The 27187-nt window shown below is 46.5% G+C and overlaps 1 protein-coding gene across 5 annotated transcripts; it reads right to left on the bottom strand.

Annotated features, from left to right (window-relative positions):
- AMER2 (APC membrane recruitment protein 2) lies at positions 1 to 27107 on the bottom strand. 5 transcript variants are annotated; one of them, XR_011328962.1, is made up of 4 exons: positions 21923 to 27107; positions 11523 to 11690; positions 1191 to 3769; positions 1 to 107 (listed from the first exon to the last, which is right to left on the bottom strand). XR_011328962.1 is itself a non-coding variant. In XM_069808134.1 (2 exons), exons 1-2 carry the CDS (start codon positions 26870 to 26872, stop codon positions 24938 to 24940), a joined length of 1761 nt encoding a protein of 586 aa, XP_069664235.1. In that variant the 5' UTR covers positions 26873 to 27104; the 3' UTR covers positions 16465 to 24937. The 5 variants fall into 5 exon arrangements, 2 of the variants coding, with proteins under 2 accessions (XP_069664235.1, XP_069664234.1); XR_011328960.1 differs by having other exon boundaries at positions 1 to 3769; XR_011328961.1 differs by lacking the exon at positions 11523 to 11690 and having other exon boundaries at positions 1 to 3769.
- Positions 27108 to 27187: the final 80 nt, after the last annotated feature.

Here is a 27187-nt window from a genome sequence, read left to right as displayed (position 1 = left end):
TGAGCTTTGTCAACCTGGTTTTATTTGTGTGCTTTGAAAAGACTCCAAATCAGGTCAGGATTAGTAGCAGTTGCTGGGATTTCAAAAAATGCTCTGTTAGCAGTGACCTACCAAGGAAAACAAAAAAAAATTGGCTTGTGCTCTTGCTTGTGCTTTTATTTCTATATTAAAAAAAAGGCATAAGAGTATTGGGACTCCTTCCTACAGCTCTAAAAGAAAAATATATGTAAAATGTCAACTCTGGCTTTCCTTCTTTTTGCTGAAGAATTTGCGGGATGTCTCAGATGATAGTGGTTGCCCAATTCTTAGCAAAGATGGCAGAATTATCCATTTAAGAAGAGTATATTTTCTTCTACATATTTTTAGGCATTTCAGTGAAACAGAATAAAAATCCTTAAGGACATTAATAGCCTTAATGAAAGATTGTTACTCCTCTCAGCAAAGCAGTTTTTGTATATATCTGTATTACTCCAGTTATCCAGTGAGCCTATTAGGACAAGCCCTGGAGTTATTATAAAAAGAAAACAAGATAATATTATTGGATAAAGAGGGGAAAACCTCTTAGGCCTGCTCCATGCAGCATAAACAAGGGAAGAAAGCAAACATAATTCTCTTTTCCCCTTGGCAGGACACCCTTAGATGGAGCTCAAGACATTTACTAGAGATGAGATATGGGGGAAAAAAATGGATCAGAGCCTGAGAAGAGAAGGAAAGAAAAAAGTGGGTAATTTCCATTATAGTTTGTATTTAGACCTCTGTTGTCTTCACTCTTATACACGACTGACACAGACAGTCTTGTGGCCTATTTGCAACTATTGATGAAATGAGACGTGGACCCCTAACTGATGCACTGAGGTTGCTCGGAGTCAAATTCAACAGGATGTTGATCTTGCTGACAAATGGCAAGTACGGGTGAATATTAAATGAAATGTTCATTAAAAAACTCCCAAAGCAAACAATAAATGCTCTATACATCTAGGCTGAATGCGATCAGAGCGTGACAGCTGAAAGGACCACTACACAAAAGACACGCTGTAAAATGCTGTGTAGCAATTGACTAACAAAAGCTCACATGCAGAAGGCACAAAAGAAGAGAATTCAGAGGAAATCATAGATTTCAGTGTAAAATCTCTGTTCATGCATTTTAACTCTGAGAATTAGATCTCAAAACATCGAGTTAATGCACTCACCCTGATGGACCTACTTCCACGGCTTCCCTCCACCTCCTATGCCAGGACACAGGGGGCCAAATTCTGCCTGTGCGTACAGGACTGGGTTACATCACTGAAATACTGCCACGGTCTATGGTGCTCCTTTATAATGGAAATCAATAGATAATGGCCAGGCTACTCTTACTTCTCCAGTGTTTTTCTGTTTTTCAGGCAAGTCCACAGCCCCTGAGCCCCGCACAGGGCAGTCTGCCCACAGCAGGCTCACTGCATCTCTTCACTGCTCCGAAACCAAATGACCCAGGACCTGATGGGCAGAAGAAAAAACCCAGACAAGTGCAGCACTTCTCAGAAGCCTGCAGAGATGGTAGCAAAAAAAAAAAGGAAGGTGGTCTGGAGAATAATTGGACAAGAATGAGCTAAGGTGAGAGAAGAATTTGGCCCAGCATGGACATTAAGTAAAAACTGTACTCCTGCAAGCCAAGGAGGGGTAGTACCTGGCGTACCACCAGAGAGCTGTATTCTGTTGCATTTGCATTACAATTGATTTCTAAGCACAACCCACTGATACAAGCAGACTCTTCTTGGACAGACATAGCACTTGGGCAGACTTGCTAGCAGAGGAGATGTAAATAGTTGTATTTTCCCCATCCAACAGCCTCTCCTTCCCATCCTCCCACCTCCTACTCCTGCACTGCATCCTTGGCAATGCAGACGGCAGCCTGTGCCATGGCAGGACGGCTTCCCTCCGGTAAGATGGGGAGAAACCACAGCCCTGTATGGCAACTGCGCAGAGCGGTCATCACGTTGGGACCCATCACTTGGACACCCTTGCCGACCCCCCAGCAGAGCCTCTCCCACCCATGAGGTGCTCTTGGCAGGGGGGCTCGTATGGGGTGGGAGCTGCCTTCAGGAAGGGGCTTAGCCCCCTCTGCCCACCTGGGCTACCTATTCCTCTGCATGGCTTGCAAAGCGCAAACAGCCAGGCAGGATCGTGGCAAATCATCCCATCCACTTCAGGCCAGACGTCACGAGGGACAACTGGAGAGTTTCACAAGTCATTCCAGACTGTTCCTCACCAGCAGCTGGAAGACAGTGGCAACAGCATTAATTAAAAAAAAAAAAAAAAAAAGAGGGAAGATTCAGCTTGTAACACTCAGTCTCTTCACAGGCCCATGTTCAGTACTGGGAGAAAGCAGTAATTCCCGATCCTAAACTCAAAAGACACTGCATGGGACCACTACCTGCGTACAAATTGCAGGAGTGGGAATTTAGCCACCAAGCACGCAGAAGAGCTCCAAACTGCAAAGGGTTTAACTAGACGAGCATTTTTTTTTCCACAATCAGAAATTCTTTTTCCCCATTGCAAAATCTATTATTAATTGCCCACCACGCCTTTTTCTGCGGCCTCTCCTCGACAAGCCTTTGAACTCCTTCTCCCCCCACCCTCGTGAGGTTTCTTCCCCCGCGTACGCCCCTTGGAGTTGCGGAGGGAACGGAGCGCGTCCGGGTGCAGGATTGGTGCTGGGCTCCGGCAGCAGGAGGAGAAGGCAGCGGCGCAGCCAGCCCACCCGGGAGAAGGGCGCATCAGGGAGCCGACCAGCTTAGCGAGGCAAGGAGACGGCAGCTTGCACGCAGAAGTCGGTCTGCCCGCGTCTGCCGTCCCTCCTGCCGTGCCAGCTGCCGAGGGTCAGCTCCTGGGGTTTGGGTCCTGAGCTCCCCAGCTGCAGGGGAGGAAGGAATCGCTGCCAAAACCATTAAACCATTCCCCCCCGGCACCTCGTCTTGGGCTATGGGTGCAGCCTGCACTCCGCAGGGGCACTCGTTAAATAAGCCTCGCAGCGCTTGAACGTGTTGGGCACGTCAGCCCCAAGTCAAAACAGTTTTATGCAAAAGGATATTTTTCTGCCTTCGACAAGCGGGAGATGCTTGCGTGCTCTTCTTCCTTGGCTCAGAGATGGGAGCAGGAGCCAAGCTCAGCGTGGCAGGGCAGCGTGGCAGGGCAGTGGTGCGTTTCATCCGCGTGGCATCGCGTGGTGAACTCTGCCTGCTCCACCGCCAGGAAGGAGGCAGCAAAAAGATGGTGTCAGAGCTGCAACCCCCCCCCCCCCCAGCTCCAAGGCCCTGGCAAAGCCCTGGAGTGGTGGTTGCAGGGGGAGCAGAGCAGAGACGGCTCAGACTGCAGTAGAAATCCCCACTGCAATCCTCTTGGTCACGCAAGTTTTCAAGAATAATCTGAAATTTTCTCAAAAATACACTTGAAACACATCATAAGTTGTAAAGAGACGGGAGCACCAGTAGACAGGTGTGGACAAAGGTAGGATGTAGGACAAACTAGAGTTGTGTAGGTGCAAATCTAAGGGTTACCACTCCAAGCTGTTACACAAGGCACAGAGTTGCCTCCCTTAGGCTGTCTGGGCTGGAAGCTTCTGTGCAGCTCCTGTGCCCAGCAGGGATTCTCCCCAGGCCACCTCCAGCCAGATTTCTATTGCTGGTAAAGCATCTTTGTCATACAACAGGGTCCCGGTACCTGGTTTTTGTAGTCTTTACACATAATGCAGTTGCTCTTCAATGACTTGCAAGCTGGGTGAATGGAGGCTCTAAGGAAAAAGGAAAAAACAAGTTAGTTTGGTGAAAATGAGAAATGAAAGTCATGGCTGACAAACAAATCAAGCAGTGGATACCACAATTCCCTGGGTCTCTGGTGGGGCAGGTAGTGTCAAGTTTAATGGGGACATGCATTTTTGCATGATAAGATCATCAACCCTTTTGAGCCAGGGTAAGTAGATTTGGCGCTTTCCAAGATGATAGTTTCAGGGTCTCTCACGTGTTTTGTAGAGGGTTTCTGGGGTGTTCAGGAGAACTGAGATCTGCTGTAGAAATAATTGTGATGTCTCAGGCAATGTTTGTGACCTCTGACTGGGGTTTGGGTTACAAGTGATCAATCATTAGACTAGAGAGAAAAAATTAGACTGAGTCCTACTACCTTAGGTGATTGCTGGCAGCTGCCTTGCAACATGCAGCCTGTATGCTGGGAAGAGACAGTGCTACCTGTAAAACCAGCAGTGAAACCCTTAAGTCAAGCTCACAGATCTGAAGGGAAAACAGGTTTATACAGAGGCCCAAGAATAATGTATGTGGCAGAAGAGTGTTGAAAACCATCCTCTGACCTTGGCTGAGCAATAACTTCTCTTATGGTCTTAGGGATGCCAAAGATTGGTGAAAATTTGTCCATGAAGAGAGGTACGGCAGTGTTTTACATCATCTACAGTTGGCACCAATGTTAAAGAAAAGAGCTGTCAGACAAAACTTCCCAAATCAGTGCGCTGATTCCTCTTTAGCCCTCTTACAGAGTGATTCCAGAGCTCCCAGGCACTGGGGTATGGCTCACACCTCTCAAACTGCATCTAATTCAGTCACAAACTTAATTTTCAGCAGCAGAAGAAGCTTTTCAGGTTTCCCCTTATTCATGGGTCTCAGATGTGACTGCCATTAATGTATTATGCCCGTGCACATATTTACCCAAACCACCTGTGTGGGACGACAGCAAAGTGAGACATAAGAGGAGACGCTGGTCAGCGTGGGATGCCCAGCTGCTTCCTCGTGGATGAGTTGGCCCATGACAGTGGCACGAGCTGACAGGAGACCGCAGCACTGGAGATTAATTGCTTCTAATGAGCAGTGCCGCAGCCCTCAGAAAAGGATGAACTCAGGACTGCCTTGGAAATTACAGCATTTTAACCCTCTGTGGTGTGAGTCCCCTCACTGGAAGCTTTTTGGGCACTACATCCCCACACCCGAAAGGAGAGGGGATTTCTGCAGAGGTCTGTTGCCCGCAGCAAAGTGAGAGGCGGGATCCCAGCTCCGCTCGCTGGGGAGGACCAGCCACGGCACCATGCACAACACTGTCACAAGCTCCCAAACCCAGCAGGAATTTGTATAAATCTCCCCCTTGAGGTCAGCCTTATCTTCTAATCCTGATCCAACCTCCCTGTTCCCTGAGCACTTATCCTGCACTACTGCGCTGCCAGCCAGGACTGCTCACACACCAGCGTAAATCAAGGGTAACTCCAGGGACATTAAGAAGTGCATGCTGGATTTCCACCTCCATGAAGGAGCCTGGATTTGGGTGTCTGCCATCTGGAACAGCTGTATGAAGTGACTCTCTCTCTCTCCCTTTTTTTCTTTTCCCTTTCTGTAGCTCTTCCTTTGTCAGTACATCTTTCCTAAAAAAGAAAAAAGCCAAAACCCAGAAACAGAGCGTTCCCACGTCAGGGCAGCTATCTGGGTTAGCCATGAAAACAGCAGCAAACGCTGGGTAGTTTGGGGTAGATCAGGTCAGCGGCTCAAGGTCAGCTACTGTTTCTTTTCTAGGCAATTTCTGCAGGGTTCATCAAGTTTGCCATCAGGTCCATCAGGGTTCATCAGGCCAGTGCACAGAAGTGCACAAACCGTTCCCGCGCCATCGTCCTGTTGGAAAATGTCCTCTAAGCTTCCAGCGAAAGCAGAGAGAGGAGACAGCATGGCTTCGTACATGTGGGAGGAAACCTTCAGGCCAGCAGGTATCGGATCCACCGGCAGTCCCCCCACCGCTGGCACGTGTGCCCAGGCTGGCTCAGCTGCCTGAGAGCCGGGACCCCGCCGCCACGCCGAGGGGAGCCAGGGAGAAAGCTCCGCTGGGATGAAGGCTCCCGGGCTGGGAGAACCAGTCCTCTCAGTGGCTGTCCACACTGGGACAAAATGCAGGGCGAGAAGCAAATGAGCCGTAAATTTCCACAAAATGAATATTTGTAGCTTCAGGGGGCAGAGGAAGACCCAAGCGACGTGATCATTTGAGTTAACCCAGGGAACTGTCTTAGCCGGAAAAAGAAATGGGAGGAAAAAAGTCAGCCATTGTCTTGTGGCGGTTTTGTGGAAAATCACTACAGCTTTTCTGGGCTGTTTTAATTTCAGAACTGACCTATTTTTTAAATGCTGGAGAGGTGGGGGCGTTACTGAGCTGCAGAAGAACCAAGCTATCCCAAGGCTGAGCAGAATTTGGGGGGAATTCTTCTCATTTAAGTCAACTCAGACTGAGCTTGTTGGGAAACTGTAGTTGGCGGATCTTGCTTTGTCTTTAGGAACATGGGCAGAGGACCTTTTCTGGCGAGCAGAGCACGAACGGGTGATGATAGGGAGCCCTGCGGAGGGAGGCCAGGCGCTGCGTGAGCCACCCGGCAGCTGGCTCTGGGCAGATGTCGGTCACTTAGAGACTGGTGACAACAGAGCCCGCTAATTAGGGCACCGAATCACTAACCATAGAAAAGAGATCAATCCGCTTTGCGACATGAAAAAAACGGAAGGTTTGCTCTGTGCTGTTTATTTGGACACGTTCACCTTTCTCTCTGATCAAAGACACAAGGCTAAGAAATGCTTTTCTAGAAAGCCTCGAGCTACAACCATTCCAAACGACTTTGCCCAATTCAACAGTTGCTCCATAAATCTTTCCTAAGGATTTTGATCTTGGATAAGAGATTTGGGATTGTTGTTAATGTTTTTCTGAAAACAGGAGAGGATGCTTTATTCCACCTGGTTGTTTTTGTACTCTGAGACCACAGTCCGTGGAATGCCGGGAACTGTAGCTTAGCTATTCCTTGAGGGTTTCTACTGAACATACCCTAAATCATATAAGCTAAAAGAGTATTCCATTTGGAACATTTATTGTTAATATAATTTAAATTGCATTTAAATCATGAAACATGTAAAAATACATATTTTACTTATTTTATATAATTTTTTTACAAATATAGTAATCATGTTTGTACATAGATGAGAACAATATTTTAATCAATTTCAATGCTTTGGTGTTGAAGTAATTCAACTCCAAGCTGTAATATATATTTTTATAAAGTAATATAATTTTAAATTATTCTTTACTCAAATAAAATTCTTTATAAAACTAATCTTTTAAAATAGTTTAAGTCCTTCCTCTAGTGATAAAAGCTGCATATCTTTCACTAGATCAGTTTACAGGATGGTGCGTTTTGTGTAAGAAAGCTGCTTTAGAGCATCCTAAGCTCATCCTTATTTTAGAAGGTGGTAGTACAAACAAAACAGACTATTGCATACTGTAAGTTTCCTTAAATAATGTATCTTATAATACAGTCTCCAAGAAAAAAAACAGGAAAACCTTACATGCAAGAGGAGCTATGTAACTGAGATTTGCTTGTTCTGTTTTGTTTCGTTTTTTTTTTCTCGACTTATTACTGATAAAGAATGTGCTTTTAAGAAACTACAGGCTAATGCATGGACATGGGAAAATGTCCTCCTACAATAAACGAGAAGTCTCTCATTCGCAAACTGCTTGAGTGCTACTATAAGGCATTAGTGCAGCTGGCACAATTCCTGAGAATAGAATTATTCATTGCCATGGTTACCCATGCTAGAAATATTACCCTCTGCAATCATTGTAAACAAAGATCCTTTCACAACAGTGTAAAAATTAGAGCACTTTAAGCAATTAAAGGAAATTATAAATTGTACAGAAGTAGAAGTTGTGCCTCATAAGCACTGTAGCTTTTCTAATGCCGGAGGGGTTTGAAAACTCTGCAAAGATTTGATCCTCTCCCAGCCTAAATGACTTGCAAAGCTCTCGTCCACCACCGTTGAGAGCGGGGTCAGAGCCTAATGAGAGCCAGAGCACCTCGGCAGCACCCAAGCCCTTCCGCAGGTGGTAGGTCCTCAGTGGAATTATGCTGTTAAAACCACACAGGAGGGTCTGATAATAGCTGCAGTAGAGGAAGATAAGAGGTGGGAAGTTCTCACACGTGTTGCTGATGGAGCTCTCCCGATGAACAGTATGGTGGAGCTAATTTAAGTCATAGGGGAGAATGGTCCCTGGAGCTAGCACAAGCTTGGACAGGAGCAGCAGCCATAAACTGGGGTCCTCTCCTGCACCCACACGTGGACAGCCGGAGCAGAAGATACTCCAACAAGTGACATTTGCACCGTGCAAACACCCAGCGAGGAGCTGGGCTGGTTCACACGCAGGCAGGCAGCAGGAGTGCCAGAAGCAGGACCAAAACACAGGTGTCCTTTGGACCTGCAAGCGCATTTTCCACTTGAACACATTTCCTCAGGGTGGACTCGGTTTCTCCAGATGCCCATGCCTTCTGTCTGGTCTATCGGCACTGTAAAACCATGGGGGCTGTGGCTCCGGCACAGCCCCAGCCTCGAGAGGCTCTCATCCAGCGGGGGTCCACAGCACAGTGCAAAGACATCTTAAATAAACCATTTGCTCTTCACAGTCGAGAGCTTGCCGGGCTGGCACCTCACCTTTCATAAGGAAATGATCTCTTTGTGGGAGTATCTAGCAGGAAAAAGAAGGTTGAGCTGGGACTTGGAGAAAAGCAGCGGCGTTCGTGCGCGCTGCCAGCAGCAGCAGCTTCACCGAACCTGCTGCCAGGAGGTGCACGGGGCTCGTTCAGGCCATTATGCACCAGTCTGTGGCAGAACCAGCTGGTGCTGGTGCTTAGAAAGAAATCCCACCACCACCTCTCAGCCCAGAGCCACCGTGCACAGCACGAGGGCTTGTGTGTCCTTTCTCTCCCTGCTGGGACAGTCCGTGGTCCTAAAAGTTCTCCAGGTTCCCTGGGCTCCAGGCAGGCACCCATGCAGGCCTGCTGTGGGGCAAAGCACGGTGTGGGGCTGAGGAAGGACAGTCCCCGACCCCAGCACATTTCTCCAATGTGGTTCTGGCAGTGCTGTGACCTGTGACGCTTCTTCTAGAAAACATCTCTCTCGTTCAGGCTGGAGAAGAGGAGGCTTAGGGGAATCTCATCGATGTATATAAATACTTGAAGGGAGGACAGAGCCAGGCTCTTCTTAGTGGTGCCCAGTGACAGGAGCAGAGGCAACGGGCACAAACTGACACACAGGAGGTTCCCTCTGAACATCAGGGAACACTTCTTCCTCTGAGGGTGACCGAGCACTGGAAGAGGTTGTCCAGGGTGGTCTCCCTCCTCAAAAGCCATCTAGATGTGCTCCTGGGCAACTGGCTCCAGGTGGCCCTGTTTGAGCAGGGGGGTTGGACCAGATGATCTCCAGAGGTCCTGTCCCACCTCAAGCCCTCTGCGATTCTGTGGCTCTGTCAGGGACAGCCCGAGGAGAGCCCAGAGGAAGGGGCTCACCGAGGCAGGGGCCACGCTCGGGCACATACAGGCCGGGCTGAGGAGCCCTCAGGGCACTGCTCTGGGACCAAAGCCAGTCACTGAAACAGAGCCCACAGCAAAACCTTGTTAAATTAACTAACACGTCTCCCACGGGATACAACATCGAACGAGCAGACCTCGGCACGGGGGGCGATTTACTGGAGAGCCAAGGCAGCACCCTCCCCTGCTGAGGTGCTGCCGGAGGCGGCTGCTCGACACCCCGGCCATGGCAGCACCCTGCTCTCCAACACCGACCCTCGGAGCAGGAGGAGAATAAACCCAGCCGGTTAAAAACTACCAGAGCACGAAGCACCACGTGGTTTGAAAACAAATGGTTTCTGAATTAGGTTTCCCAGTACCTCCATTTCATACCGCCGCGCTCCTGCTGCCTGCCAGGCAGGGAGGGAAGGCAAAAGCCGCAGCGGCACAGCCCAGCTGGCTCTGCCCAGTGCAGGAGGAAAGCGGTGTCGGGTCAGCGTCATCCCCAGTCCTGGCTGCTGGCTGAAGGCCTGGAGATCCCTTTTGTCTCCAGACCAATATCCCTAAAAAGATTTTACTTTTTCCTTTGTAAATGCACGAGTCATGCATGAGTAACGAGGCCGTTTCAAACAACCTCATGGCAATATAATACACCTCATCAGGATGCTCTCCTTCTCTTACCTTTCTTTCTTTTTGAGCCTGCCCAATTAAAAATTGATTACCTAGCACCTTTCCCCTACATCTCATAAGGTGGGGGTTTTTTCCTTCTCTCTTTTAGTGAAGCATAATGAATATGTGGAACTCATAGTCACAGGATATTACTGAAGCAAAGAACCTCAAAAGATTCACTAAAAGTGAATATTTATCCAAGTGGGAGTCATTTCCTTGGAGGTAACAAGCCATACAAACAATTTTCATCCAAACAGACATATCACTACCTGAAGTTACAAAGGTACCCCTTCTGCCAAACGGACACTCCATAATTATCCACAATAGCATCTTCATGTGTCTTTGTAAAATATCTCCTCTGCTGGCAGCTGTGTACAGCAATAGACTGCTTGATCAGGTGGGTCACCAGTTCAACCAATATATCAGTTCCTACATTGCTCGTTTCCAGAGCCATGGCACTACATCGCTCTGCGAGGCTCAACGCCTGGCTCATCAAATCCCAAGGACAGCTGCCTTCTGGCTGCATGGTGGGAGCAATGAAAAACTACTGCTGCCATCCCTAGTGGAAAACTGGAAGTGAGGGAGGAAGCAGAACATCCCTTTATGACTGGTATTATGACTACCCTGGTGTTTCTTCAGTTAGTTTCATGAAAGTGGAGAGTCTGTGGCCATCAGCAGGTCAAAGCTGTGCAGGACACTGCAGAAAGGTCATCTGGTGGCAAGAGCATCTGTCGCCAGGTCTAAGGACAGATCTATCAAGAGGCTCAAGATGCTTTAGCCCTGACATCTCTCCTTCTGCCTCTGACAGGAGAAGGATCCCCACTCTGGGGCTTCACTGGGGTATAATACCCCTCTCCCGCTGCTCCATGATGCTGCTGATTCTCCTTGACACCCTTCCTCTCCAGCTCTTTAATCCCACATTTGCAGACCCCCAGGGACACCGTCACTATAGCTAGGGAGATGGGAAGGCAGCTCCACGGTCTCTCTTCACCCAAATTCTCACCGTGGGAACTTACCACTGCCATCCCGTGCAAAAAATATGGAAAGAGAGTTTTTCCTCCTCTCTTCTCATTCAGGTTATGGCCACATCTGCCCCTGGTGAATCTGGTCAGAATGGGTGGAATGAGAGAGCGCTGCTGTTGCACTATGCCCCTACCCACATCTCAAATTGCTTCACAGGCAGTCGGGTAAAATGTGAAGGATTTGGCCACATGAAACCTTTCCTGTAGAAGGATCACAATCTCCATTTAGAGGCAGAAAAAGCAAAGAGGTGGAGTTTTGCACCGAAGGTCACAGAGGACATGTGTGAAAGGATATCGCGGCCTGACTCCCAAATCCCTGCTCTGTTCTCCAGCCATTCTCCTCCTTCCTGAGCCATGTTAACCAGCCCCGTAACAGCACCGGGGAGCCTTGAGAAGCCCTGTGGAAAAGCTCTAGGGAGGAAAGAGTAAGTTCAGTGATGCAGAACAAGACAGGGAAACAAGCAGCCCGCAAACCTCAACAAAGTGGTCCTCACCTCTGCTCGGCAGCTGGGGCAGGGGCTGTCACTGGCACACCAGAGCGTGAGGGATCCTTGCTGCACGGGGGCAATTCTGGAGCGGGGAGGTCTGAAACGGCCACGGGAGCTGCAGGTTGGCAACCTCCCGAAGCAGCGTTACACCTCGTGCTCCTGCACGTCACCCAACTGGAGAAAACCAGATGCGACAAGATAACATTGAAGTGAAGTCCCAAGGGGAAAAAGGAATCGGGGAGCTCGTTAAGAAGCCCGCTGCCATCTGGAAGGCAGGAGGAGGCACGCATCTGTGAGAAAGTGGCATCTCTGGGGAAAGCCTGGGTGCTTGCAGCTGGCACGGCGAGATGAAAGGATGGGGACTGGCTGATGGGCCTGCCCTGCCCTGGAAATCGGATCAGAGGGTGAAAGGAGGGTTGGTTTTCATTTTCACTAGACTTCAGGGTATGTAGCAGAATCTAAAATAATCACCTCATGCTGATTGTTGTCCTTGGCAGGAACAGTAACTTTGTGGCCCAAAGGGTTTAATTGAAGATACAAGGGGGGAAATGAGAGCACATTGGGCTCTTGATTTGCTAATAGGGGCCTTTTGTGCAGTTTACTGGTTCAGAGCCATCTTCTAGGTCTTAACCCTTTACTCCTTAGTTACCATGAAAACATGTGGTCTTCCTTGACTATGCATTTTATTTTTCAGAGGTAAGAACCATTCTTTTTGAGCTTTCACTAAGCTCCCATCATTGGTGCTAAATCTGGGGCATGGAGAGGGAAGAGGAGACTTATGCCATGGTAACAGATGCCTTTGAATTAGTAACTGGTTTTCTAGTAACTGATATTTTCTGTAATTCAGCCCAGTGAACACCAGCTTCACACTGGCCTTCTTTTATGGAAACCAAGTACAAAAGGCTTTTGCTTTTCGTTAGTCATGTAAATCCTCCGATGAAGCCTATTCTAACAGAAGGGTAGTAAAAGGCTGTGCTATAAATAGTGCTGTGTGTTTGCCTGCGCTGAGGCAGAAATGTAAGGTTTCATAGCTCGGATTGAGGGTCCCGGTCGTTTCAGAGCCAGGGGCTGACATTTGCCTTTATGCTTGTGCTCTGATGTCTGTTTTGTTTTCCGATACAGTCATTTATCTTAAATCGGTCTGAATACATGTTACATCTTCAGAGAGGATTAAGATCCAGCATAGACAAGTTAACTTAACTGTGTAATCTGGTCCAACTGTTTTTTCATAAAACTTGCAGATTTATGGGTTTTTCTATCAGACCCTAAGAAAAAAAATACAGGCAAATTCAACATCATGTAGTGATGACAGACATAAATATTCTAAGCCTCTGAGAAAGCAGCAATAGGCAGCTCCGCGAAGGATGCAAGCACCATTTCTGCAGTTGCTGCATGTAAGCATTTCTTACTGATTTGAATGAAGCTGTTCAGATGCAGCAGCTGCGTAATCAGACCCTAAATGTGGCATGATAATGACTGGATATGGTCTAATTGGAAGGATCAAAAGCTTAATTTGTTAACACGGGTTAAAAAAAAGACATCTATAAGCAAAAGAGTAGCAGGACTGCAAGTGCTGCATTTTTGTACGACTTGTTATCTGTCAGTAAACAAAATCTATTAGTGCAGAATGTGAAGGGTAGAAACTCAGAGAAAGACAGATGTAGCTGTAATATATCTCTATTGTAAAGATAGACCAAGACGAGTTGAATTCTTATCTGTCTCTATTTTTCCTTAAGAAATACTCAGAACAATCCATTTGATTTTTGTTACCATCGTTTTTCTGATCCTCTTCATCATTTTAGTAGAACAGATGTCTTTTTCATGTCCACTTTAGATTGTGGCCATTATCTTCACAGCCATAATCAAGAGCAGGTTTTTCACTACTCATATTTACAAAGACACATTTGCTTTATTTATTCAAACCTATTTTGTTGCAAAATTAGCTTGTTTTTTCACCTTCACAGGTGAACAAATGGAGCTCAGCAGGAATGGGACAGATTTGCTTTACATAATGTACAGATTTAGCATAATTTCTGTCCTTAAAATACTGTTCAGTCATAGGATTCTTGTTTTCTTTGCATTCTGCCTTGTCACGCTGCACGTTCCCAGCTCCATGCTAGGAGCTCAGCACCCTTTCTACAATTTGTTGCCACACTGCAGTAGCCTCCAGCTGAACATGTTCCTGAAGCACCGTGAGCCACAGAGGTGCCCCGGAGGCAACCATCTCCCTGTGAAGCAGGAGAAGATGCTGCTGCCCGCAAAGCTTCTGGCTGCCCTGGGCTTTGCTGCCTCAACCTCTCCCACCACCTCCGCGATGCTGCCGCACTTCTACCCAGTCGACCTCTGCTCACTCGGGACCTTCACCCAGAGGATCTTTGCTCAAGTCTCTCCTCTGCCCAAGGGACCTATGAATTTCAAGTGACACAAACAGAGAAGGCTGATGGGGCCGGAGGAAGAGCCGGTCCGTGACTCCCACCGTGACACACAAGAGAGCAGACCCAGCCACGAGATGCTTTTGAGCCTGCCTGGTGCAGGTGCTTAAGTGATAGTGAAATTTTATCAGAAAACTTCAGACCGCAAGTTCTGAGCAACACTGCAGCTAGGTGCAGCCGATTTTGTGGATCAGACTTTAAAATGTGGTACCTGCAGCCTTTTGCAAATCAGGTCACAACTGCCTGGAAAGGAAGCGGTGGGAGAGGGACTCGGACCTCCCTGGTCCAGACCAGTGCTTTGTCAGAAGTCACAAGCCCTCCCTCCCCTGTGGTGGCAACCCTCGGCTCTAGGACATCTCACCTGGGATTTGTGTGGGAGCGCTGCACAGAGCCGCTTTGTGAAATGTCTTTGCATAAGGACACAGCATCAGCACGTGTTGTCTGCTAGTCTTTGGAGTAGCTGTGGGGAGTTGTACTTCACCAGACTCCTTGCATTTGTCTTGTTCTATTTAGAATAGTAGCGATGGGACTCCATCTGTATCTTTTAAAAAATATCCATTTTTCTTAAGCTGGAAAAAATACTCATGTTGGTCAAGGACAAGTCTCCTTCATTAGTCAGAACAGCAGCCCTCCTGTTCCCAAGGTCTAACTGAATATCTGAGCCAAGTGCTAAGGGTCTTTGCAGAGCAAAAGGAGTGATGTGTCATTAGAGATGAAGCATGTTCTTAGTCCTCAGCTGCCACAGCAGCATCCATGGCTGCTGAAATAACCCTTTGCAGAACTTTTGAGCCTCCTTCCCATCCCCCTCAGGGCACTGTGGAATGGTTTTAATTGGAAGCAGATGTGCAACGTGGTAGGTAGGAGCAGGCGTCTGCTCAATGTGAGCTCCTGGTATGATCACTTTGAAAGGGGAAAATACCATGATTCGAGGGAAAGGATTTAAAATGAGACCAGTGCGCACTCACAGTCAGTTGACTGGTCCATTAGTCTTGCCAATATTCCTTACCAATTATCAGGAGTCAAGAATATTCTCTTCTCCTTCTTGCTTGATAGATTTGCAGATTGGATGGAGCGTTCATCTTCAATGAATGGGTCATAGGCAGATTTCCAGGTCATCACTCCCATTGCAAACACTTTTCCAGTAAGGTGGCCATGAAAATCACAGAGATGTACTGTCAGGAATGACTGATCTTGGTTTTAATTGGGAAGGGACTTGTAGCTCAATATTAGAACCTCAGCCTCTTCATCTTGATTTCAAAAAGAATATTTGGGGCAAACCTCTTAGTTTCAGGAGACTTTTCAAATTTTTCTGTCACAGTGGATCTGCCAGACTACTGTAGCCTGGTTTTGTGGAAGGTGTTAACAGCTGCATCACACAGACCTACAGTTACCCAGATTCATGAGGTTGCTGTACTTTTGCCCTGCACTTCATTGCAACTCCTTTGCCCCAGAAAACCCCAGTAGCTCTACTTGGACACAAGCAAGGTAATCACTAAGCAATCTTCTGCGGCAGGGAATAATTTAAACCACAACTCTTCTGCTTCCAGATGCAGCGGATAAAAGATATGAACGTGCAATAGGTGACATAGGCTGAGAAGGCCTGAAAGTAAAATTGCTTGTGCATTAAATCACTGGGAAAACACTTCTTCAGCCTCACTCCAGCTATTGGAAAGAGGAGTTACGCTTTTGTGAACATAGGATCAATTTATACTGTGTCACCATGTCCTGTTCCTTACTTGCATAATGAGCTTTTCATATCTTTTATTTTGTTGTTCCTTGAAAACTTTTGAGCAGATTTTATTCCAGTTCTTATTCTGGCTGGTTCAGTATCTTCCATGGATGCCTAGTAACACGGGAGAACCCTTAGCAAGGCAGTGCTACTTAGCCAAGTGAAGTAAATAAACTTAAGGATTAAAACTTGACTGATGCAAATGCTTTATGCATCTTCTAACCGCAAGAAATTTAGAGAAACTTGCAAAACAGAGATTCTAATAAATGTCACTTCATAGTCATAGCAGTCAAGTCCCAGTTTTAAAGGTGAGAAATGTAGCTTACAGCAGACTGCATTTTCTAGCTGTCACACCAAAACTGCAACTCCAAAGTCAGTTTGTGCCAAGAGAATCAGCTTTCCTGCTGGCTTTCTGACCAGGAGAACCAGCAAGCTAAGCTGATTTGAAAAACAGAATGAAACTCAGCCCATTTCCATTGTCTAAGTGGTTTAAAGGGGGCAGGGGGGAGAACAAGAACATGACCAGAAGACCAAAACACTCTCATTTATGAAAGCTCTCCCCTAAGTAATGAATTTAGTCTAGTTATTCTATGATGTTATTAGTAAAACTGCTAAAGGCATTTCTACATAAAAATGAAAGTGCACACATGCCCAAGTATTCTCTTTTATGCTATTTTGGGGACATATTTCCCTAATGTCTTGCTTTCAAAAGCCTAGTATTTTCCAGTGCACTGAATAGATTGGCTCCATCTCCAGCTTGAACATCAAAAAGTAACCTTCACGTTCATCAATGAAAAGTGTCAACTGATTTTATTAACTGTATCCATTATAACACATAATATGACAGTGGGAATATTTTTCACTGTAAGATTTTTGAATGGAAAAGTGCAGTTAGTCTGAGTTCCTTACATTCATTAGAAGCAAGACTATTGAAACCATCAACATTTACAATGACGCATAAGCAAACACCAGAATCAGTGCCAATAAATACACAGAGTACCAAAATAAATATTTACAGAATTAAAAATATAATAAACACTGATTAGTATATCCTTGTGAACTGCCAGGGAAGAAAGACATCTATTGCTATCAGTTAGGTTGTAAATACATTAAGAATATAGTGATTCGAGGAGACACATACTCATCGAGGTTTGTAGAGGTGGAAAGGAGCAGAGTGTGTTTAACAGTCTGTTATAAAAACACCCCCCGGAGTGTTGTGAGCTTTCACTAAGAAAAGTTGGTGCACACAGACTCGCCAGATTATTAGCAAACCGTTTAGATAAGAAGAGCGGGGAGCTCTGGCTTTACTCACTCATTATCTTGAATAGGTCATATGCTACCTTACTGGAGGTGGCTGACACAAAAAATACGAGGGAAAATTGTAATTAACAGTGATCTGTCAGCTGTAACACGTCTTACAGAAACAGGTTAAGTAACTTCTAACAGGACACATCTGTCCCTTTCAGCACGTAGGAAACCCCCCCCGAGAGCATTGGCTTGTCAGATGCAGCGTGGAACAGTCCCTGCTACATTTTCCTCAGGCACACCATGATATTTAAGCAGAGTTGGGTTGTGATAAAAGACTGAAGCCATGCTGTGTTTTCTGGACTTACTGAATCTGTATTTTCCACCAACCACATTCATACCACACCACCACTTCAACAGGGCCACAAGCCTCAACACCAGAGCTTTTCTGAGACAGACTCTGCTGACAAACACAGCAAGAAAATTCAGATGGGGCCAAATTATGGGATCTTCACTCAATAACAACTGACACCACTAACAGATCCACTGATTTCAGAGGGAATACTGGTAGACCCGAGATACGTCCAGCTGTTGCAATCTGTCCCATGGCAGGGGATTTACCTCAATTTTACACAAGGGCAACAGCTTTAGTCTTTCTCCCTCTTTTGAAAAGCAGGATAACATGGCTTTTATCAAGCTACGTGCTCCAGAAAGTTATTTGCACTCTACGTAGGACTTGGTGGTGTCTTGCGCTCCCTCCCCACTTGCCCTTGGGCTGCAAGGGTGCAGCCAGCACTTACCACCCTGCCAAGGGCTTGGGTTTTCGCATCCCCCCCTGGCAAAATGAGGATGGAAGAGCAGTGAAATGCCACAGGTCAGTGCTGGGCTGGAGGGGATTTGTGGAAGTCTCTGTGCTAAAATTGCCTTCGGAGGAAAAGGCACTGCTCAGGTGTTGATGAGAGCAGTCACGTGGTGGTCCACCAGCAGGAGAACTGGCTTCAGCACGCCCAGACTTACACAGTCTGGCTCCTAACTCAGCATAACACAGCAATCCGAGCATCAAAGCAAGAAAAAAAGGAGCCAGAATTTATAGGCATATGTTTAACTCTTTTTTTCCACAAGGACCAGAGCTCTCATCCCATCTCCCAGCCCCCCTAGCAACCCTCCCGCCCCAGCCCAGCACCACCACCCTGGCTTCTCCCACTGCCATCCAACCTGGCAGATACCTCCCCACCGTGACACCCCACTCCCCTCTCCTAGGACCACACGGCAGGGTCAGACAGCAAATTCTCCCGGTGACAGTGCCATGCCCCCCCCAGTCCACCAGGTGCAGGTGACTTGAGGCAGACCTTCCCCTTTCCTGCTATTAACCAAGAAACATCACCAGTTGTGTAGCTTTACATTTTAAGCTCAGGCTTAATTCAAAGCAGATGTAGCCAATTTTCTTTTATGAGTACATTATGTTCAAAGCTTCCAATGCATCTGCATAAAAAGCCCATGGAAGCAACCTGACACTGAAATAGCAACTGTTTTGATGCAATGTCATCCAAAATAATAAAAAATTTGTTAAAGAGCTTACAATTCAGTCCCTACATACTGTTCTCCCTAAAAACAGATTTAAAATGTGGCTGTGTAATAATTAAAGGGAGGTATCGTTAGTTACCATATCAAAAAACATGAACAGCAACATGATAAGCAGGGGTTTTAGTGCTCTGGAAAGGATCTGGTCCTGGTTTTGCCATCACAAGTTAAATTAAAGAAGGCAGTGATTGTGTTAACTGTAATTTAAACATGCTGAGCACTGGAGTTATGTGCAGGAGTGGCTGCTTGTTAAGATGGAAAAACAATGGAAAGACATGTTTTGCATTCAGATCAGTGAAAACACTACTACAGTAATATAAAAGACTGCACAATCACCTGAATAATATTCGTCTTTAAAAAAAGGGAAGACTTATTTAAGAAACACTTCCTATTTCCTTAAGATAAAGAGATTAAGGACCTTCGCCAGTTCTCACTGGAGTCAGTGGAAGCTTTGCCACAGCAGAACTGGACCTTGGAAAGAGATTGTCATGTTGGCAAATGCCAGTTTTCTAACTTTGTGGCCATAGCTGGATTAACTTCTATTGCAGAGCGTTGCTTGGATGGGATGTTAAAGTAGGGAAAGCAATCCATTGCTACAAGAAGCCTTTCAGCCTAGCAGGTTAAACTCCTTGCCCTGTGAAGTACATAACCTTTTCCTCTCTCCACTACAACTTTGGTTCCATTTATTTAAATATGTATGGAAAGGAAAAAGAAAAGCAGTTCTTACCAAAGAGAAACAAAATCTGGGCAGAGTCTCCATAACAAATAGCTTCTGGGCTTTCCTACAAAAGTGACATGCTTCCCTGCTAGATTTGCTGAATTGTCCACAACAGGAAAGTGGAGGATATATTCCACTCTATGCAAAATACCACTCAACATCCTCACCCATGTGTATGAGATCACACAGCAGAAATCTCCATTTTAAGTACCCCTGCCACTTGTTCTGAAGGTGAATTAATTTTTTAAAGACCAAGAAGTAGGAGCAAAGACCTCCTGAAGAATGCACTGGCAGCAGCTCCCCTTTTCTAGTGCTGGAAGGCTAGATCAAAAATCTGTTTCCCAAGCAACTGCAGCATGGCTGAGAGGGAATGAGAGACATTGAGGGGGAAAAAAAAGGGGGGGTTCCAGGCAATAGTACTCACTGTTTTGGATGAAGAAGCCCTCTAAGGCAAGAGGAGCTTTAATGACCTGCTTCTGCAGGAATAAAAGCCCCCAGGATGCGGCTCGAACAGTTATAGCTCTTATTCCTTTGCACATGAGAAGTTCTTCCATTTCTCTCTACATGAAATGGACCTAGGAAACACCAAATCGATGCTGACTGTTCCTAGCTGAGATGCTCACAAGGAAGACAAAATGTGAACTAATAATAAGCTAAAAAATTCTTGCAAATTGAATTAAAAATAACCTGTCACCTGAACACAAACAGCAAGACAGGTTCAGATACCTCCTGCTCACAGTAAACAGTATGTGGACTCATGGCAAGGGAATCTCATCATCCCATCCCTCAATGGAAGGGAGGGATGTTCAGCGGGACCAGTCCCAAGCCACTGAAGACAACTGACAGTATTCTCAGCATTGAATTTCAGAAGAGTCAGTTGTGCAATTCTGCTCGAACACGTGGGGTTATGTCATCGTAATGAAAACATAAACAAAGCAAAGGCAAAAAAAAAAAAGGAAAAGCCCCCCCCAAAAAAACCAAAAAAACCAACCCTGCAGAAGCTGTCACGTGTAAACTCTGCCAAGACTCATTTCTGCAGCATCTCTGAGTCGGCATCAATTTGTTTTTCCAAGACAGAAGCCTCAGCTTTTCATATCAGTAACTATGAAAATACATTTTCAGGCCACCTTGCTTAGAGTCCCCCATTGTGGCTGTTAGATAACCATCTGCCTTGTAAGTGGCTATTGTTACTGTGAACTGTCTCTTTCATACCATTATCTTGCTGAAAAGCCTTTTCTGAAAGTAGTCCATTAGAGCAGGGAAAAAAAACCTCCGAGCATGGCCATGTAGCAGAATCAATGGCTCCCTTTGATCCGCAAGCTCAGTCAGTACTACAAATTTAAGAAACAAGGTTTTGCTTTGCTAAGCAAAGCCTGTTAATTTGGCTCATCTGCACTTACAGCATCTTACTGAAAATGCCATCTGTATCAGACATTTTGAAGACTTTGGTGCAATATTCGCTTAGCTTAGATAAATAATTTAGTAAGATTCATTAAAAAATAATCAGTGAATTAATTTTCATAGTGTACATCTATGCATGTAATTTTTAAAATTCAGTCCTCTACTACCCTGAATGGCGGTGAGGATATTCACAGTCGATGAAGAAAATGCTGGTGATTGATGGAATAAGACTGAACATAGATTTTTCTTATTCAAGTCACGGAATTTCTTCTGAAATCTACGTGTGTTTGAGTCCTATTACTCACCCTTTATGTCTGTTGCAGGCCACACATATAGTACAGGAAACTTAACTCCTATCATGACAAAAGAAGTCCACAGAAACATCATTTCATGCTACCGAAAGGAAATCTTTTGTGCTGATATATAGGACAGGAATGCATACCACTGAAATCACTGTAGATAGCTATAAAACACTACACAATATATAGAAATATACTAAGAACATACAAAATTTACCAGTAGTGACCTGAAAGTGCAAAGAGTACATATAACTAAATGCCAAGTCCTGATCTCTAAAATCCTTTATGAATGACATACAAGCTGATAATTACAAAGCATCATTCAGACCACAAAATAACAAATAAACAAATAAAGAGAAGTATTCTTTAAGAAAATCAAAACGACGACAGCATTGGGAATGTTATCTTTGGGACTCAGAACACCATTTCTACCTTGACACCTACCAAAGCCAAGGAAAATATATGCTTGAACAGGGTAACATAAATAAGAATGCAAACCACCACAGAATGCCTCAGGACTATTATGTCTTTATGTCTCAGCCTTTAAATCCAGCAAGCCATTAACTATTAGTTCTTAGGCATCCCACAGTATTTTACAGGGGATCTTTCAGGAGTTAAATATAGGTCTAAAGAAAGCCTTTGAACCTCCTCCCAATGATTGTTTTTAGGCATTGTGTGGAGTTATACAAATATATTTCTATGAAAATTGAAAGCCCTAGTAAATATTAAATTTTCTATTATCTTCCGAAATAAAAAACATAGATGGCTTAAGGACAAAAGTGAGTTTTATAAATACAAAGTTAATTTGAGCATTAAATTGTATGTTTACTCTCACACAACCATTACCCTGAATCAACGTCAGTATGTCTCAATGATTCAAAATACTGACACCCTACTACAAGCTACTTTCCCATTTTCCTTTTAAGGATATGATTGTCCTTAAAATATGTACACAGCAAGCAGCCAAAAGAACCGCCAAGAGATTTGCAAAATGTACTTACACTGGGTATGCGACAGAAAGCTCGAGAGAGCGACTGGGGAGCACCTGGCCTCGGCAGGCAGCACGGCCGCCCTCCCACCCCACGCTCGGCCGCCAGCCCAGGGCTCCCCGCTCCGCACCAGGGGTTAGCATCAAGGAGGAAGCCGCCCGCCAGCATGCAGAGGACGGAGGAAAAACAGGGCAGAAAACAAAGGAGAGAGAGAAAAATGAAGGGAAGCCAAAGCATTTTAATGATGATTCGTGTTAGTCGTTACGGGAGAGGGAGCTAGTCTAGCGTCACTATTGGTTTCTCAATACAGACATGCCACAATGCAAACAAAACGCAATGATGAATAATTTGCCACACACAAGTCCTGTAGATATGGTAACTGCTATCTTCTAGTGGTTTTAAAGATGCACCACTCCTACTACCTGTACTCGGTGCTTCCAGTTTTTATGGCACTACCCCAAGCTCACCACATCCTCCCTCCCTCTCAACTTCCAGTACCCTACAGAATCTCTCTGCACAATTTGTCCTTACAACGAAATGGGGAAATTATGATTTTTCTGCAGAGTTGTCATGCAAGGAAAGATGCATCCCTTACAGTCAAATGAAAACCAAAGAACAGAAAAAGGAATGTCAGGTTTAGGGCTGAGGACCAGGATAATACTCCAAGTTCTGTACATTCATCCTTTTGAGGGTATTTCAGCTTTAACTTTCTAAAATGCACAAGCAGAGTCAGGCCAAATGCAAATCCCTTTCTCAGGCAAAGGAAATCACCGCCGGCGTGTCTGGGGACAGATCTACAGCACATCCCCTCAGCCTGCGTGTGGGAGCCACACGCCTGGCTGCGTTCACGTGAGTGTGAGTGTGCACGGGTGTGCGCCTTCGCCCAGCTGCATGTACCCGAGGAGGAGGTGCGTTCTGACTACACATGCATATGTACAATACGTCTGTGTGAGTAGGCATGTAGAAAACCACACACATATACAGTAGAAAGAAAACATAAAATAATCTTCTTTGAAGTGCATTAAGGTTCTTACTCAAACCATGAAAACAGGGACTGATCAGGAAAACTAACACTTTCTCCCTATTCACTGGGGCATTGCACTTCAGTATTAAATCCCGCAGTCATTTCAGAACTAGATGCCAATTTTACCCTTGTGACTATAAGGTCATTTCCCCAGTGAACCACACATATACATATATACAATTCTTATTATGGTATTTCCTGGCTTTTTATGGTTTATCTATAACCTTAATATCCTTCAAATGTATATTCTGTATATTTATTTTCCTTTTTTTCTTTCAATTTAAGAGACAATAAAACCAACTGCTATGTAAGATCAGACTCATTAGCTTCAATGATGTGAATTTAGGATTCTCTGCATAATATAGACATGTATATTTTTAAAATGTGTATTATTTTTCAGATACACTGGAGCATATATTTTATATTAACTGTGGTCTGATGATTAAATACTTATATCAAAATATTTTGTAAATACATAACATTTACCTTTAGACTTCGGTGATTTTTGCAGCTTTTTCAGTGTATCATAAAAATATGTCCTCAGGCACATTAAAAACCTTTTAAATTTCTCTGAAATGTTGTCAATGCCCATGTACAGTAGCCACTACTCAAAAACATCCTGGCCATTAATACATTTCTCATAAGATCCAAGCTCATCAGACCATTTTATGTACCACTAGCTTACCATATTTCTTTTCTCTCTTAAAGTAAAATTATTCTGACATTATTAAGAATGAAAATAAAAAGCAACGAGAACCCAAACTTTCTTTAAATAGTCAAAAACTAATTTTATATATTTTAAAAAATAATAATTAAAAAACACGTTTCTTTCCTGGGTTCCTTCTCTGTAAGGTTTAAGCCCAGAGCAACTTTGTCTAAACCCCTGAAAATAGAGGTCTGCAGTGGCAATGCTGTCAGAACCTCAGCTCTGACCCAAGGAATGTGCCACTGGAATAAAATCAGCACTTCAAGACTTACTTATCTGGGGATGCAGGAGCCCATACAAAACAGAGTTTTGCTCTAATTTAAGGTACTTACACAAAGTTCTATCATTTTAGAACTGTAAAATTATCTACCTATAAAAACTAACTCTTGCTTAAACTCTAGATAATACAGACAGGTGATTTTTTTTTTAATATAAAAAATCTGTAGCATTGAGTAAATCTGCTAAAATATGTATATATTTACACATAACTAGCAAGTTACTGTATAAATGCGAACAGTGTGTATGTATTGGCATTTAGTAAAATGTTTCCCTGAACCTGATTGTATGCGTTATTGGACAAGTATTGATGTAAACATCTGAACCTATGTCAGGTGTCTCTGTTACCCATTTACATTAGACCAGATCAAAAACAACCAGACAGACAGACAAACAAAAATGTGTTTTCCTGTTAGACAAGTCCACCTAACTCCTTAGTTAGCTACTGCACACAAGTCAATTAAGTCTGCTGTCGAGCAGTGCTCTCGTTCCTACAGCAGGTAAAATACCTGTTAGGTTGGTTGTTTTTTGCTTGGCATTTTTTCCAACATCTTGCAGAGCAAAAACCATTTTTGGAGCCAGGCACCCACCTTCCACTCCTCCCCCAGAAATGATTAAAAGATAAGTGTACTGGAGAACCTCTGATGTTGCTCCTTGTCTAACTCTGTTCCCTTGAAGAACTCATGGCACTGCTTTGCGTGAGGAAGGATGGTCATTTAGGTTCGTAATCCAAGTCCTGCTTCCAAAAAGGCATGTAAAAATGAACCTCCCCAGTGTTTAGTGCTGCAGAAAAAAGATACAAATGTAAAAAAAAGTGCTCGAAAAGAAGTCGACTTTTTATATTCAGCCATACAGTCTAGTAAGAAGGGATTCAGAAGTGCAGGCCCATGGAATACAGTGAAATAAGCCTTTTAGGTGCCTTTCTTCAGGTGATGCAAAACTAATTCAATATCTGTGGTCTCCTACGCAGACTTTCACACACCGACCTTGCTGTCCGTCTTTGTCTCCACCTCTTATTCAACTACTTTTTGGCACTGTCCTGGTATGTGGCAGCTTTCACTGTTGTCCCTGCTAAGCCCCTGTTACTGACCCGGCGTACCAGTACTTTGGAGACAGGGATTTTTGTTCTGTGCATCTCACTTTTGGCCAGGTGATGGTGTGCGACGTGATGGCTGTTACTGGCATCTGCTCCATGGCTGGCGGGATGCGATGAAAGGTGTTTAATGCTGATGGGTATCTTGGAGTCCTTCACTGTGCTTGAGGGCGTTTTCAGTGAGCATGTGGTCGTTATTGGAGACACGGGCTTGGAACGTGGCACGCAGGTGACCTCTTCGCCCGCAGGCCCTGCTGGTGGGTTCTCATCCGGCTCAGTGTAGAGGTCGTAGAGAGCATCCCCACTGTAGCTGTCCCTGGGAATGGTCTCCTTCTGGATGCTTGTGGAACCATCTTCCTCGGGACCAGGGGTGGTGGAATCCCAGTAGCCCTCGTCGCTGTTTGGGACACCTTCGTGCTGCTCCTTCTCCCTGCCCTTCTGCTCCTCTTTGTGGTTGAGGTGAACGGGGATCTGGTGGAGGCCACCACGTTTCACCGCCACCCTGTTCTGGGGCCCCTCGATACCTCGGTTCTCCTTCAACCCCTCAGGCTTCTTTGTCCCTCCTCCACCTCCACCTCCTCCTTCTGTCTGGGTCTCCTCTGTCTGCGACAGCATATCCCAGAACTCCTGCAGGTAGGTGTCATCCACCTGGTCCGGGCTGGCCATCTCCTCCCCTCCTCCCTGGTAGGCCACCATGGTGGGGTGCTTCTTGGAGGCACCCAGCTTGCCGGCCCCGGGGGTGCTCTTCTCGCAGCCGCCACTCCCGCTGCCCACATCCTCCTCATGGTCCGCAATAATATCTCCGCAGCCTGTAAGAGAGTCAAAGCTTTTCAGTGAAGTCACGTCAGCAAACATCAAACAAATACGATCAATCGATTGCTCTGAGGGTGGATCAACAGAGGAAGGGTCAGGGGCGGCTGCCGTCTCTTGACCACTATCACAGTGAGGTTCAACAAGGGGGATAGTCGTTATTGGAATGTCACCTGTTATGGCTGCATCCTTCGCAGTCCCAACCTCTCTGGCGCCCGGGTCCGGTCGCTCGCGGCAGAGCTCCTCGGGTCGCCTTCCAGCAGAAGCAGAAGCAGCAGGAGCAGCAGCAGCAGCAGCAGCAGCAGCAGGAGTAGGGTCCTCCCCGGGGGGGGGCCCGCTGTCCCGCGGCTCCCCACGGCCCGCTTCGGGCTCCTCGGCCATGGCATGGGCCTCGCCGCCGCGCTTCTCCCGCGGCGCTTCCAGCCCCGCGTCTCCCGCGCCGTTGGGGGTTTCAGACAAAGGTTTTGGCGTCTCCTCTTTGATGCACTCCAGGCTGGCGGTCAAAGACCCCGGCATGATAAGGCCGGACCGGATCTCCGAGGTTTCCCCCCTCTCCTCCTTGCCGTATTTGTCCTTTTTATGCCACCGCATGCTGCTGAAGATCCCTTTCAGCCCCTTCTTTTGTCTGCCGCCGGCCCGCTGATCCGCGCTCTCCGCCTTGCCGTTCTCCGGCCTGCCGTTCTTCCTCAGCAGGGAGAAGAAGCTGTGCGACTTGGCCACCGAGCTGCCGGCGGAGACGCCGAGGCTGCCGGCCGGCCGGCCCTGCGCCTCCTTGCTCTGCGGCTCGCCGCCGCCGCCGCCGCCGCCGCCGCCCGGTTCCTCCTTCTTGCTGCTCTCCAGCACGGCGTCGGCCAAGCCGTCGTGCGTCCGGCTCCGCACCATTCCCGCTTTGCTGGCGCCCTTCCCCTCCCCGCCTTTGCTCCTCACCCCGAAGATGCTCGGCATGGTGCCCCCGGATTTCCTCCTCTTGAACAGTTTGAAGGCGGTTTTGTTAATCCTCCCCGACGGCTGCTCGGCGGCCGGAGGCTCGGCACAGTCGCAGTGCGAGTCCATCGCTGCCGCCGCCGCCGCCGCGGCCTCCGCCGCCGCCGCCCGGGTGCCCGGTGCGATCCCTCACTGACAGCCCCGCCGCCGCCCGTCCGTCTCCATGGCAACCCGGAGGGGCGGAGCGGGCCGGGGAGGGGAATTAAGCCGCTTTTCCTCCGCCCGCGGGCCTTGCCCCCAAGGCCGTCGCCCGCTCCGCAGCGACCTGAGGCGACGCAGCTCCCGCCGGCAGCGCCCCTCTGCCTCCCGCCCTCCCCGACCCGCCTTACATAACTTAACCCCTCTCCTCCTCCCGCCGCTCCCGCCCGCCTGCCTCAGGGCGCC

Source organism: Haliaeetus albicilla, chromosome 20 (genome assembly GCF_947461875.1).
Source record: "Haliaeetus albicilla chromosome 20, bHalAlb1.1, whole genome shotgun sequence".
NCBI lineage: Eukaryota > Metazoa > Chordata > Aves > Accipitriformes > Accipitridae > Haliaeetus > Haliaeetus albicilla.
The sequence above is the reverse complement of the archived record's forward strand: the minus strand, read 5'-3'. Positions and strand labels throughout refer to the sequence as shown.